Raw genomic sequence first — 15,023 nt, 5'->3', positions numbered from 1 at the left:
GGAGGAGTGGCAAACACTGTTGCAGCAGGTCATTCAAAATGATCTAGACAGCATTCAGAATGGGGCAGACACATGGCAAATGATATTTAATAGAGAAAAGTGTAAAGTATTGCATGCAGGCAATAAAAATGTGCATTATAAATATCATATGGGAGATACTGAAATTGAAGAAGGGAACTATGAAAAAGACCAAGGAGTTTATGTTGACTTAGAAATGTCTTCATTTAGACAATGTGGGGAAGCTATAAAAAAGGACAACAAGATGCTCGGATATATTGTGAGAAGTGTTGAATTTAAATCAAGGGAAGTAATGTTAAAACTTTACAATGCATTAGTAAGACCTCACCTAGAATATTGTGTTCAGTTCTGGTCACCTCGTTACAAAAAGGATATTGCTGCTCTAGAAAAAGTGCAAAGAAGAGCGACCAGAATTATCCCGGGTTTAAAAGTCATGTCGTATGCAGACAGGCTAAAAGAATTGAATCTATTCAGTCTTGAACAAAGAAGACTACGCGGCGATCTGATTCAAACATTCAAAATCCTAAAAGGTATAGACAATGTCAACCCAGGGGACTTCTTTGACCTAAAAAAAGAAACAAGGACCAGGGGTCACAAATGGAGATTAGATAAAGGGGCATTCAGAACAGAAAATAGGAGGCACTTTTTTACACAGAGAATTGTGAGGGTCTGGAACCAACTCCCCAGTAATGTTGTTGAAGCTGAAACCCTGGGATCCTTCAAGAAGCTGCTTGATGAGATTCTGGGATCAATAAGCTATTAACAACCAAACGAGCAAGTTGGGCTGAATGGCCTCCTCTCGTTTGTAAACTTTCTTATGTTCTTATGTTCTTATGTATAGAAAAGGGTTAGGTATTGGTATGATCGCCACAAAATATTAGGGTGTATCATTCTCTTCCCTATTGTCAAATCAACAAAGCAAGTTATTATTATTTATTTATTTATTTATTTATTTATTTATTTATTAGCAGACACCCTTGTCCAGGACGACTTACAATTGTTACAAAATATCACAATACAAAGTATCACCTTATAAAATATCACATTACAAGTTATCACATTATAAAATATCACATTACAGAATTTCATAATACAGATAAGAGCAGTTATGAAAGCACAATAAGAGCAAATTCAAGTAAGAGCAAAAAAAAGACTACAGTAAGGTATAAGTAAGAAACATATAATTAAAACATGGAAACAATGATATATGGGATAAAACAATTAGCAACAACAGGTACACTTTTATTTAAAAAGTCAACAGCGTTACCTTCAGTCAGCTCTGTCACTGTAAACATGTAACAAAGTTGACCAGTAACATGGTTGACATGTAGTACAATTTGGCCTTTATGTCCCATGAGGTAAACAGATACAGGAGCACATGTTGTGCTTGTGGTAAAGGACTTCACAGGGTTTAGAAAACAAACAATATATTTTTGTAAAAATGTAGGTTTTCTGATTTACTTCATGTAACATGGTTGACACGTATAAAGTACCCTACGTGCCCCAAGACAAGTTATCTTTAAAAATATATGAACAATTACTTAGACATGCCTGCAGGTGTTTTCATGTATATTCTTCCTTGATGATATGGTCACATGCTGAAGATCGTGTGATTTGTGGGATAATCCATTATTTTGTGGGGGGGGGAGGGGGGGTTCTCCTCAGTAACAGATGACAGTGAACTTAGGAACAGTGACAGGCCTGGTATACAAAAAAAAGATAGGTGTGTAAATAAATCCATAAAAAGCATTATCGCTCCTGAGCGATATGTGAATAAAAAGGGTCCCATATTGTAATAAATTCATTGTATTTATCCTGCAGCCTTGCTGTTAGTCTCTCCACAGATGCATGATCAAACATTATATTTAGCCACTGGAGGATTGGTATGTTAGTTCTCTTTTTCCAGTTTAATAAAATTACTATTTTAGCAATTGTAAGCGATAGTAATTATTATTATTATTATTATTATTATTATTATTATTATTATTATTATTATTATTATTATTATTATTATTATTATTTTAAACGTCAAAGCATGAAAGGTCACCTTGTAAACACAGTGCAGGGATGTCACAGCCAAGGATAAAAATAGAGTGCTCAGTACCTTCTACCAAAATGATTCCATTACTGGACAGGACCACAGTGTCTTATCTCACCTCCAGTATTCATGTATAGTTGAGAAACAAAGTGCTGACTTGTTTACTGTTATAATGGTAACATGTTATACATTTTCATAATGGATTTAGTAAACAGATGAATAGGGACGTTGCTAAATGCAGCATTTTGCTGAAAAAATAAGCATGATTTTCACTTTAAATGCTTTATAGTGTATTTTTTCCCAAAGCATGTGGAAATAAATGACATAATACTTTATTATGCATCTTTTAATTTGAGGAAAATCATCAGTTTTATTCAAAATATGGCCTCTGGACGTAAAAAGCACACTAATGGTGTCAATCGCTCACAAAGGAGACGACTGGTTATTACTATGTGTCAGGTATACCTGTTTGGATTATTAACCTTTTTAAGATATCTTTAAATGAGGTAAACTGATTAATACAATCTATTCGTATTTTTTTCTGTTTAAACATAAAAATACGACGGGGGATGGGAGGTGATGGTGGGGCACCCAGTCCACATGATGTGCCGGGCCCCACGTTTCTCTTGACGGGCCTGCTTGAAGTACAGGCCACGCCACAAAGCTATGTGCACTCCAGGGTTCAGAGACCACCTGGAAGTTCGTTAATTATTCCCGGTTCCTTATTCGTGGTATAGCTGACAAAGCAGCGTGTCATTTTTCTGTGTGTTTTAACTTACACAGCTTGCTCAATAAATATATAGGTACCATTTAAAAGATAATCGCTCCCTCTTTCAAGAAAAACAAAAATATTAATAACAAATCTGTATCAGCAGCACAGCGGTCCCGCATACCTGTCAACACTGAGTCTTCAAAATAAGCCAGCTTTTTGTAAACATTCAACTATTCCACTATAATTTGGTCGAATGGTAGACTGTGATACGCTGATTCTTTGTATTGCTTTAAAAAAGGAAAAACATCAAACAGAAAAACAACCAGATGCTTCACAATCAAAATGAACAAGAATAACTCTGAAGTAAAAGTTTCGCGCGAGGACAACAAGAACGAATGAGCAATTATAGAAGTACCGGTAAGAAACCTCTGACCAACTTCCGGGTGATCACCATGTAAGCTATATCATGCACAACAAGGATGAATGAGCAATTATAGAAGTACCGGTAAGAAACCTCTGACCAACTTCCGGGTGATCACCATGTAAGCTATATCATGCACAACAAGGATGAATGAGCAATTATAGAAGTACCGTTAAGAAACCTCTGACCAACTTCCGGGTGATCACCATGTAAGCTAGTGTATCATGAAACCAAAGCACACCAGAAAACAGGTACGATACAAAAGTAAGACCCCACTACATAACATGGCTAGTTACTCACTAGTTTTGTAAAACTGCCAGATTTCCTTCTAACAAAAATTGTGCAAATGGCACATACATAATAGCTTGATTCTTCTAATTATAATTACGACCTTAGGTTTATATTTGTATACTGCAAAATCAATCAATCAATCAATCAATCAATCAATAATACTTTGTACTTGTATGAATAATACAATGATAACAATATTCAACAAAACACTATCAAAGTCTATTTAAAATAATAATAATAATAATAATAATAATAATAATAATAATAATAATTTGGGGGTAACTTGGCCACCTGTTAGGGTTATCAGACATCACAGAACACTGTGCTTGTCCCAGTTTTCAGCCTTACTTTTTTGTTCCGGTGGCTAAAATCGCTAAATCGTGCCGGTTTTGCTCTTGTATTCGCGTGCTCAGCAAGTTAACATCAGAGTAATGTATTAGGTTGTATTACCGCTGCCATTCAAAAATAAAATAAACTGTTTGATAGTTTGTTTGTTTAATCGTTCTGATTGTGTATGTTTAAATGATAATAGCTAATCTTTACTAATCTGGCTTTTTGTACATTTAACATGTTTTGATTGGATGACAATATGCAATATATCTGCAATAAATACACCCGATGTTTAATTTTTAATTATGATTGTGTTGTTATACTGTTATTTTAATAGACATGCTACGGCGTCAGTGAATTGAAAAAAAAGGTATTTGAAAATGGAAATTTGGTAACCCGAAATTATTATTATTATTATTATTATTATTATTATTATTATTATTATTATTATTATTATTATTATTATTACACTATGTAACACAATTTTTTGTTCCTGGGTAGTAAGTGTTATTTCCTAATTGCTTATGCCTCAAAAGTATAGAAAATGGCTATTATTCCCCACAAACCTTGCTTTTGTGACCAGGACAGTGATATTTTGAAATTTACCTATTTCCAATGAGAAAACGGGTGAATTTGTGTCTTTTCGTTCACATAAAGTCAGAAAAAAACAACATATGAATCCAAATTAACATGTATTTATACTAAAGTATTTATACAAAAGATTTAGAAGTGAGTAGTTTTTCGAGATTTACGATTATACTGTAAATCACTTTCACGAATCAGCCCCCAAATGTAGTCTCCCATCATGTTCTCGTTATACTGTCCTTGGTAGCGGCGTTCAAAGTCCAGTATATCCTGGTGGAAGCGCTCGCCTTGCTCCTCTGAGTACGCTCCCATGTTCTCCTTGAATTTATCAAGATGAGCATCAAGGATATGGATTTTGAGGGACATCCTACAGCCCATTGTGCCGTAGTTCTTCACCAGAGTCTCAACCAGCTCCACATAGTTTTCGGCCTTGTGATTGCCCAGGAAGCCCCGAACCACTGCGACAAAGCTGTTCCAAGCCGCTTTCTCCTTACTAGTGAGCTTCTAGGGGAATTCATTGCACTCCAGGATCTTCTTTATCTGTGGTCCGACGAAGACACCGACTTTGACCTTTGCCTCAGACAGCTTAGGGAAGAAGTCTTGAAGGTACTTGAAGGCTGCTTATCTAGAGCTCTGACAAATTGTTTCATAAGGCCCAATTTGATGTGCAGTGGTGGCATCAGCACCTTCCGGGGGTCCACCAGTGGCTCCCACTTGACGTTGTTCCTCCCCACAGAGAACTCGGTCCACTGTGGCCAGTCCCACCTGTGGTAGTGCGCCTTGGTGTCCCTGCTGTCCCAAAGGCAAAGATAGCAGGGAAACTTGGTAAAACCGCCTTGGAGACCCATCAGGAATGCCACCATTTTAAAGTCTCCTATGACCTCCCAGCCGTACTCATCATACTTCAAGGCGTCCAGCAAGGTCTTGATGCTGTTGTAATCCTCTTTGAGGTGCACCGAGTGAGCCAGGGGAAGAGACGGGTACTTGTTACCATTATGGAGCAGCACGGCTTTGAGGCTCCTGGATGAGCTGTCAATGAAGAGGCGCCACTCATTCTGGTTACAGGCGATTCCGATTGCCTCGAACAGACTGGTCACATTGTGGCAGAAGCAGAGCCCATCTTGACGGGTGAAGAAGCTGGAAAAAGGTTGGTGACGCTTCCTCTGATCTGCGACTTGCACACTTTCATCCAACAAGTTCCACTGCTTGAGCCTAGACGTCAAAAGCTCGGCATTGGACATGGTGAGACCAAGATCTCTAATCAAGTCGTTGAGGTCTTTTTGGTTGGGGTAGTATGGGTTTCTCTCCTCAGCTCCAACTCTGAAATTGTCATCTGGATCTACAACGTCTTCCTTGCTCTCTGACTTGCTGCTGTCTTCTAAAGACGGCTGCTCTCTCTCCGGAGGAGTGGGTACGGGGAGCTCATGGCAGTGTGGCACCAGGGCGATGGATGAAGGAAGGTCCGGATACGTGATAGCAGGTGCATTCTTGCCAGTCCGACGTTTGGAAGAGTCCACCATGCAGAAGTAGCAGTTGCTTGAGTGGTCAGTGGGTTCCTGCCAAATTCTTGGGATAGCGAACTTCATGGCTCTCTTTTCCCCTCTGTACCATCCTACAAAAATACATTTATTTCACACATGACTAATGTGTAAGAGATTCTCGCAACATTTTTCATATATGACATATTTTTTCAATAACATTGAAAATTGTAAAACATTTTAAAATTAAAAACTTTTACAATTTTAAAAATTTTAACAAATTTTATAACATAAAATTCCGAGCAACAATTGTCCATCTTACCTTCCAGAGTTTTTTTGCAGTGCTCGCAGGTGAAATGAGGTGCCCAGGGTTTGTCTTGATCCCTGACAGGCATGCCGAAATATGCCTTGTAGGCCTCACACATCTTAGCAGATGCTTCCACAGAGTACTTTTTCGCTCTTGTCTTGATAAATTGGCCGCAGACATAGCAAAATGCGTCTGCCGGTTGCTTGCAGCCTCTTGATGCCATCTCAGAAAAATGCAGATATGTATCCACTTAGGCAGCTAGAACTAAACTGAACTGGTGGGCTTAAGGCCCCTGTATTTATACTACTATTTATATTACAGGAAAGTTCTAGAAAGTTCTAGAAGTTACTCCAAGTTTACTCAGCACTGAATCTATCTGGAATGTTCTGGAAAATAGGTAAATTTCAAAATATCACTGTCCTGGTCACAAAAGCAAAGTTTGTAGGGAATAATAGCCATTTTCTATACTTTTGAGGCATAAGCAATTAGGAAATAACACTTACTACCCAGAAACCAAAAAAAAAAAAAAAAAAAAAATTGTTACACGGTGTTATTATTATTATTATTATTATTATTATTATTATTATTATTATTATTATTTATTTATTTATTTATTTCTTACGCTATCAGGGGTGACTTACAGTTATTACAAAATATCAGTGCAGAAAATCCCATTACAGAATATCACATACAGATAAGAGCAGTTGTAAAGTACAGTAAAATCAGTAGAAAGTGAGATCAAATTCAAATAAGAGGAAAATAAAGAATACAGTAAATAATTACATTTAAGAGCGAGTTCGACTAAGAGCAGTTAACTTATAGTAAAGATAGTGAACACGTGACACAAACACATACATGTAAAATATAGGTTAAATATACAGCAATTAAATAACACCGATATCGTTTATCAATGGGAAAGTCACAGGAATATAAATGCAAGCCATCCTTTTCCAAACACCGACGGCTTGTTGGATCGCCCCTGTGGGAAGAAACATACGGTATCCCGGCAACGAGAAGTAAACACAATGGCTGAAGAGAAAGAAAGCGCAGGTTTGTACCCACAATTTATACATTTTCATATAAAACTTTTAAAGTATTTCGATGTTATTTGGTAGTACTACGTAGTTGTCGCTGATGAGTACATTCCAGCGAATTAAGTTATATGCAGTTGGTAACCTGGCTGTGAAAGGTTGCTGAGTGATGTGCAGTTATAACTGAACAGAAACGCTGTGTCGAGTTAGTTTATCATTCAAACCCCAACTTAGCAGGCTAGTGCTACTGACTTTTTCATAAACCCATTTCTAGGGTAAATTAAAGACCATATCATTGATCACAAACGAGTAACGTTTCGGGTTATTATTGATTGCATATGCCTATGTCTTCGATATTTGTTTGCCTACATTAATACATTTGAGCGGGTACAATCGAGCAAGGATCCTAATACAGGTAAAAGAACAATACATGCTCCAACACTCCAGTCTTTAGTTATTATTAGCAAATAGTTATAAGGCTGCTCATTAAAATCATTTGCATACCGCTAATTTAAAAAAAAAAATGAATTATTTGCTTTTTTTAACACCACGTAATCAAAGAAACTACAAAACGACACGGTATGGCAAAAGTCTACCGGAAGCCATAATAGCAGTGCAGTTTTTAATGTTAGACTTTGAACTGTCACATTTTTTGATTTTTGTCAGTTTTTCGTTAAGTATATGGAAAACTACAAAGCGATATGTAATTCGATATATTAACGTGACATTATTCAGCAGGTTTCATTCGACTTTATGAATGAGTTCATTCTATAGGTTGATGCAAAACTTTTGGCCATAGCTGTACATTGGAGCTTTATGTGCAATATGAGATACTGAAAGCCTTTTCCATTTGTCTGGTCACTCAGTTCCTCAGGGGAGGAGTATAGGAGGAAATTATGTCAGTAATGATTGATTTTAATTTTTTAAACACAACCTGATTGTAGAATGCACATGTTTAAAATAGCAGTTTAGTCATGTAACAGTGATAGACTGCACTGCACCAGCACACTCTGTCACTTGTCTGTTTCAGAGGCTATGATATCTGAGATCCACAAACAGATCACAGATGCTTTTGATGTGTTTGATCATGAGTTCAACAAGACCGTGGATGTGAGGTTTGTACCATCTTTTAAAAGATCGCCTTTGATTACAGCGCTTTCTATGTGGGCTTTAATGCTGGATACCTGGATTTACAGGGGCCTATAGATTATTAAAAGTACAACCTATATACTTACCAGAATTGAATTTTTCCTTTTGCATCTGTGTGTTTTAATAATATTTTCTTTCAAGTATTTGAATCTGGAGATTGCCATGTAAGGAAACAGCATGTTTGCCTAAGGTTGTGAGCATATTGATATGTTTTTAATGTTGGTTTTACATCTCATTGGGATAAAAAAAAAATAAAAAAATACCCTGCAATGTGAGGTTTTGGGTGAAAAAAATAAGGGTACCAACAGTTAATTACATGCCTGCTACTAAAATGGCTACATCTATTGCTGACCCGTTCTGAATATCTTCACTGCTACTGTGTGTGTGCTGCAAACATACACTATTTGGTCTGAATATCTTCACTGCTACTGTGTGCTGGAAACATACACTATTTGGTCTGAATATCTTCACTGCTACTGTGTGTGTGCTGGAAACATACACTATTTGGTCTGAATATCTTCACTGCTACTGTGTGTGTGCTGGAAACATACACTATTTGGTTTGAATATCTTCACTGCTACTGTGTGCTGGAAACATACACTATTTGGTCTGAATATCTTCACTGCTACTGTGTGTGCGCTGCAAACATACACTATTTGGTCTGAATATCTTCACTGCTACTGTGTGTGCGCTGCAAACATACACTATTTGTTCTGAAGCCATTTAATGCAAAGAACCTTCCCTGTACTAGAAAGTACAACTGCTTAAAACTATGTGTTGCTACCAGTAATAAAGCAATGACTCACAGATGTCATAGTTTACACATCATTGACACTCATCATGTCCTTCTAGACTGTAAGCACCTTGCAATTCTGAAAGACCAACCACTCTCACACAATACAGTACAAGCCACTGTGCCTCAGGGGCCTTTACTGTTTACACTAAGCATGATAATGTGTATCGGACATCTGCTTTAAAGTGGTACAAACCCACCACCTCAGCCTAGGAATACTTGTATTTTAATAGCTCTTAGTGGTAGTCATAATAACAATGTTAAAATAAAACTATGTGAGTTTATTAAATTCATTGAAATTGATTAGATGTTTTAGGGGCTGCTTGTAGACATTCTTTCAGTTTTCCAGATACAAAGGGAAAAAATAACCAGTTAGATGGAGGAATTAGTCAGTTACTTAATTACATTTCTTGCCAATACTTTAGTTTATAATGATTTAAAAAAAGCACATTTTGAGGTTACTACTGTACATATTTTGTGGAGTTTTTGAGTGTTTTAAAAACAGAAGCTTTTGCATTTCTTAACAATTAACTAGACAGTTAAAGGACTTACTTTACTTACTTACTTACTTACTTACTTACTTACTTACTTAGTTAGTTAGTTAGTTAGTTAGTTAGTTAGTTAGTTAGTTAGTTAATTATATACATATAAGGGCTTGGCCAGCACACGCTCAGCTATTATATTGCAAAATAAATTTGTAACATTTTGCAGGTGAATGATATTTGCATATTTTATTCTATAAATGTAGGGAGGTTGGTACCATTATACGCTCACTAGGCTGCTGCCCCAGTGAAGGAGAACTTCATGATCTTCTGGCAGAGGTAAACCCTCCCTTTGTATGAATCACTATAACTATCTATAACAAAATATTTTTTTGGTTTAAATGATTTAAAACTAGTGTCCTGTTTTCGATAGATAGATAGATAGATAGATAGATAGATAGATAGATAATGTTTTGGTTTAAATAATTTAATACTAGTGTCCTGTTTATACAGATTGAAGAGGAAGAACCCACAGGGTACATTCGGTTTGAGAAGTTTCTTCCAACAATGACCAAAGTGTTGATGGAACGAAGGTGAGCCGGTGGATTCTTTCTCTTTCTCAGCATTAAGATACCTGGCACTTGTGATAGCCGGTGGATTCTTTCTCTTTCTCAGCATTAAGATACCTGGCACTTGTGATAGCCGGTGGATTCTTTCTCTTTCTCAGCATTAAGATACCTGGCACTTGTGATAGCCGGTGGATTCTTTCTCTTTCTCAGCATTAAGATACCTGGCACTTGTGATAGCCGGTGGATTCTTTCTCTTTCTCAGCATGAAGATACCTGGCACTTGTGATAGCCGGTGGATTCTTTCTCTTTCTCAACATTAAGATACCTGGCACTTGTGATAGCCGGTGGATTCTTTCTCTTTCTCAGCATTAAGATACCTGGCACTTGTGATAGCCGGTGGATTCTTTCTCTTTCTCAGCATTAAGATACCTGGCACTTGTGATAGCCGGTGGATTCTTTCTCTTTCTCAACATTAAGATACCTGGCACTTGTGATAGCCGGTGGATTCTTTCTCTTTCTCAGCATTAAGATACCTGGCACTTGTGATAGCCGGTGGATTCTTTCTCTTTCTCAACATTAAGATACCTGGCACTTGTGATAGCCGGTGGATTCTTTCTCTTTCTCAGCATTAAGATACCTGGCACTTGTGATAGCCGGTGGATTCTTTCTCTTTCTCAGCATGAAGATACCTGGCACTTGTGATAGCCGGTGGATTCTTTCTCTTTCTCAGCATTAAGATACCTGGCACTTGTGATAGCCGGTGGATTCTTTCTCTTTCTCAGCATTAAGATACCTGGCACTTGTGATAGCCGGTGGATTCTTTCTCTTTCTCAGCATTAAGATACCTGGCACTTGTGATAGCCGGTGGATTCTTTCTCTTTCTCAGCATTAAGATACCTGGCACTTGTAATTTGAGTAGTTTGTTTTGCTGCTGTGTCCTAAAGGTCAGGTGCATTGTTCAATTATGATATATAGAGGCAAATGTTCACACTGAACTATACCTTAACACTACTGCTGTCTACTGTGCTTACTGTTATGATATTTACTGGTATGATACTTGTACTGTAAATGTGTTTTAATGTTTAAATTTCAATTTCAGCTGCTCTGTTTTATTTTCTGAATTGCATTGTTTGGCTTCTGGGGGCTGCTGGTGCTGTTAACATTAAGCAATAACCACCACAAGGTGTTCAGTGTTGTAAATAAGGCAAAGACAAAACACTTTCAACCCCTGAGAAGTGCGATTATTCACAGCAATGTACACCCTGTCATAGTTTATTGAGATTAGAACATGGTCCAATACTGTTGTGAAGTAAAAAAAAAAAAAAAAAAAAAAAAAAAAAAACATCACATATTTTCTAATATTAATAAATATATTCATTCACAAAGATACGTTTATTTGAAAGGGAAAGAATTAAACAAAATTCATTATGAATCTTTAAAAATAAATCTTATTTGGCAGCAGCAAGGTTTTTAATGGAAGAAGGGCTCTAATTATCAGTGATCCTCTATTTTACTTTTTAATCCGTGCATTTCTTGTGAGATGTTTACATGAAGTCAGAACCCCTTGAAATGAGTAGAAATGAAAATATTGGCCATTATTTAATTCAAGATGCATTCAAACTGTTTGCAATGTTTGGCCATACAGTGACAATATGTGTTATGCAGTTGTCCCATTAGATGTGTGTTATGCAGTTACCCCATTAGATGTGTGTTATGCAGTTACCCCATTAGATGTGTGTTATGCAGTTACCCCATTAGATGTGTGTTATGCAGTTACCCCATTAGATGTGTGTTATGCAGTTACCCCATTAGATGTGTGTTATGCAGTTACCCCATTAGATGTTTTAAGAAACAGGCCTCACAAGCCAGAACTTTTCATATGCAGTACATTGCATGTTGCCGGGCATGAAAAATAAATAGAGTTTTGTATAAGAAACAGAATCTAGTTACACAAATCACAGGGTTAATATTCTGACGTTGTAAACCCCCGATGAATAATTTGTTAAAGAAAATAATCCACATTGCTAATTCCTATGGATTATTGCAGATACAGACCTATCCCAGAGGATGTTCTCTTGCGAGCCTTTGAGGTATGTAGATATTATTATGAGAGCTGGATGATGTTGCACACACAGTGCACTGTATTGCATGTATTATGAGAGCTGGATGATGTTGGACACACAGTGCACTGTATTGCATGTATTATGAGAGCTGGATGATGTTGCACACACAGTGCACTGTATTGCATGTATTATGAGAGCTGGATGATGTTGCACACACAGTGCACTGTATTGCATGTATTATGAGAGCTGGATGATGTTGCACACACAGTGCACTGTGTTGCATGTATTATGAGAGCTGGATGATGTTGCACACACAGTGCACTGTATTGCATGTATTATGAGAGCTGGATGATGTTGGACACACAGTGCACTGTATTGCATGTATTATGAGAGCTGGATGGTGTTGCACACACAGTAGACTGTGTTGCATGTATTATGAGAGCTGGATGATGTTGCACACACAGTAGACTGTGTTGCATGTATTATGAGAGCTGGATGATGTTGCACACACAGTAGACTGTGTTGCATGTATTATGAGAGCTGGATGATGTTGCACACACAGTAGACTGTGTTGCATGTATTATGAGAGCTGGATGATGTTGCACACACAGTAGACTGTGTTGCATGTATTATGAGAGCTGGATGATGTTGCACACACAGTAGACTGTGTTGCATGTTGAACCCAGAGGTAACATTTGGAACCCAGATGATTATTATATTTTTGCTCACTTTGCACCTGTGTATTATTATTATTATTATTATTATTATTATTATTATTATTATTATTATTATTTATTTCTTAGCAGACGCCCTTATCCAGGGCGACTTACAATTGTTACAAAATATCACAGTACAAAGTATCACATTACAGAATATCACATTACAGATAAGAGCAGTTGTAAGGTATAGTAAAATCAGTAGAAAATAAGAGCAAAATAAAGAATACAGTAAATAATTACATTTAAGAGTGAATTCAACTAAGAGTAGTTAACTTATAGTAAAGATATTTGCTTATACGAATAAAGTCTATTAAGAGCATGTAGTAAGTATGATAAGTGGATGTGAACGCTTTCAAATAAGAGCAATTACAAAAAATGTGAATACGGATACATATAAGAGTAAAATCAAGTACCAGATACAGGAAGTAGTTATAATTAAGAGCAGTAGTAGACTACAGCAAGGTATGGAGCATTTCAGTGCAAGTACTAGCTGATGCAAGTACTGGTACAATTGGGTGCCATATAGTGCAGTATAGTCGAGAGTTGTGAGGTTTACAGATGCTGTCTGAACAGGTGTGTCTCGAGGAGGCGCCGGAAGGTTCTGATATCCATGGGTAGGTCGTTCCACCACTGAGGGGCAAAGGAGGAGAAGAAGTGGGCTCTGGAAGCAGGAGAGCGGAGGGGGGGGGGGGTATAGCTAATCTACCGGAGGTGGAGGAGCGGAGGGGGCAAGAGAGGGGGTGTAGGGAGTAATAATAGTCTAGAGATAGGAAAGAGCAGAAAGGTTGAGACAGCGATAGGCGAGTACAAGAGTTCTGAATTGGATTGAATGTAAGCTGTTAACTTGGCAATAGAATGGCTCTTGGCAAAATATCACTTGCATAGCTGGATATGTGCACACCTTACTGGACATTTGTAATAGCAGCTCACGTCAGAGATTAGGAGTCTTTCCAGGAGCAGTCCCTGTGGTTGAAAAGGTTAGTTAGCCCGGTATATATGTGATCTAAGCAGAAACAGGGCTTATTAAATATATGAAATGTTCTGAATATGTAGATGGTAATGTTATGTTTGCAAAGATTATTCAAGGAACATACAGCACTCTGTGTCATTGATGGGTAAATGTCTTTTGAATATCTTTCTCTGTAGGTTTTAGATCAAGAAAAGAAAGGCCACCTTGAACCGGAGGAGCTCACTAAATACATGTCTGAAGAAGGTAACGCCTGGTTAGGAAGTAAAAACATGAATGAGAAGCTTGTTTGAAAACTACACACAGGTGCCATATATGTGCTAACATGGTAAATGTGTAGCTATTTGCCAGCTTACCATGATTTTCCAATGCATGTGTACCACAGTTTGTTTAGTTTTATTTTAACCTTGCTTTGTTATGTTTTTACCAATGCAGAAGTACAGTTTAAAGGGCACATAATTGATCCTGGTCTACTGATAAAGGGATTCAGTACGGCAAGACATGCAAGCTGTCAGCCAGCTAGCAGCTGGCCATGGTTTAGCAGTGTGACACAACAGCAATGTTTGTAAATTTCTTCTCTCCAGGAGAACCCTTTACGCAAGAGGAAATGGAGGAGATGCTGTCTGCAGCCGTAGATCCTGATAAAAATGTGATTCTTTACAAGGACTATGTTGGGATGATGACCGTAGAAGATAACTAATGCATCTGGTTTACAGCTCCTTTCTATTTTGCTTCTAATGTAAAATGTTATTAAATTGTGGTATTACTTTTAAGATGTTTTCTATATATATTTCATGTCATGAAATGAATTCATGGCACTGTAATTCTGTAATTGGACTGCACTAGCAAGACCAGCGTGGATTGCTCCCCACTCAAGCCAGGCAAACTGCTTTTTTGCCTCTATGGTTGCCTGTTTTCTGATCACATCATAGCAGATTTAACAGGACCCACACTGCTCAGATTGCTACAGGCACCTGATTATTTTAACATGCAACCCACTGGTCTGAATTACAAGAAGCGCTCTATCAGTAATATACTGGAAGCAGATCTGGGATCGCTGTGACTGATCA

The 15,023-nt window shown here is 37.5% G+C and overlaps 1 protein-coding gene across 1 annotated transcript; it reads left to right on the top strand.

Moving 5' to 3' along the window:
* Positions 1–7,126: 7,126 nt before the first annotated feature.
* Positions 7,127–14,726, top strand: efcab2 (EF-hand calcium binding domain 2). The gene is made up of 7 exons (XM_034004194.2): positions 7,127–7,230; positions 8,242–8,326; positions 9,902–9,974; positions 10,149–10,228; positions 12,252–12,294; positions 14,133–14,199; positions 14,538–14,726. Exons 1-7 carry the CDS (start codon positions 7,206–7,208, stop codon positions 14,651–14,653), a joined length of 489 nt encoding a protein of 162 aa, XP_033860085.1. The 5' UTR covers positions 7,127–7,205; the 3' UTR covers positions 14,654–14,726.
* The last annotated feature ends 297 nt before the right edge of the window (positions 14,727–15,023 follow it).

The sequence above is a fragment of the Acipenser ruthenus genome, chromosome 5, assembly GCF_902713425.1.
Source record: "Acipenser ruthenus chromosome 5, fAciRut3.2 maternal haplotype, whole genome shotgun sequence".
Lineage (NCBI taxonomy): Eukaryota > Metazoa > Chordata > Actinopteri > Acipenseriformes > Acipenseridae > Acipenser > Acipenser ruthenus.
The sequence above is the reverse complement of the archived record's forward strand: the minus strand, read 5'-3'. Positions and strand labels throughout refer to the sequence as shown.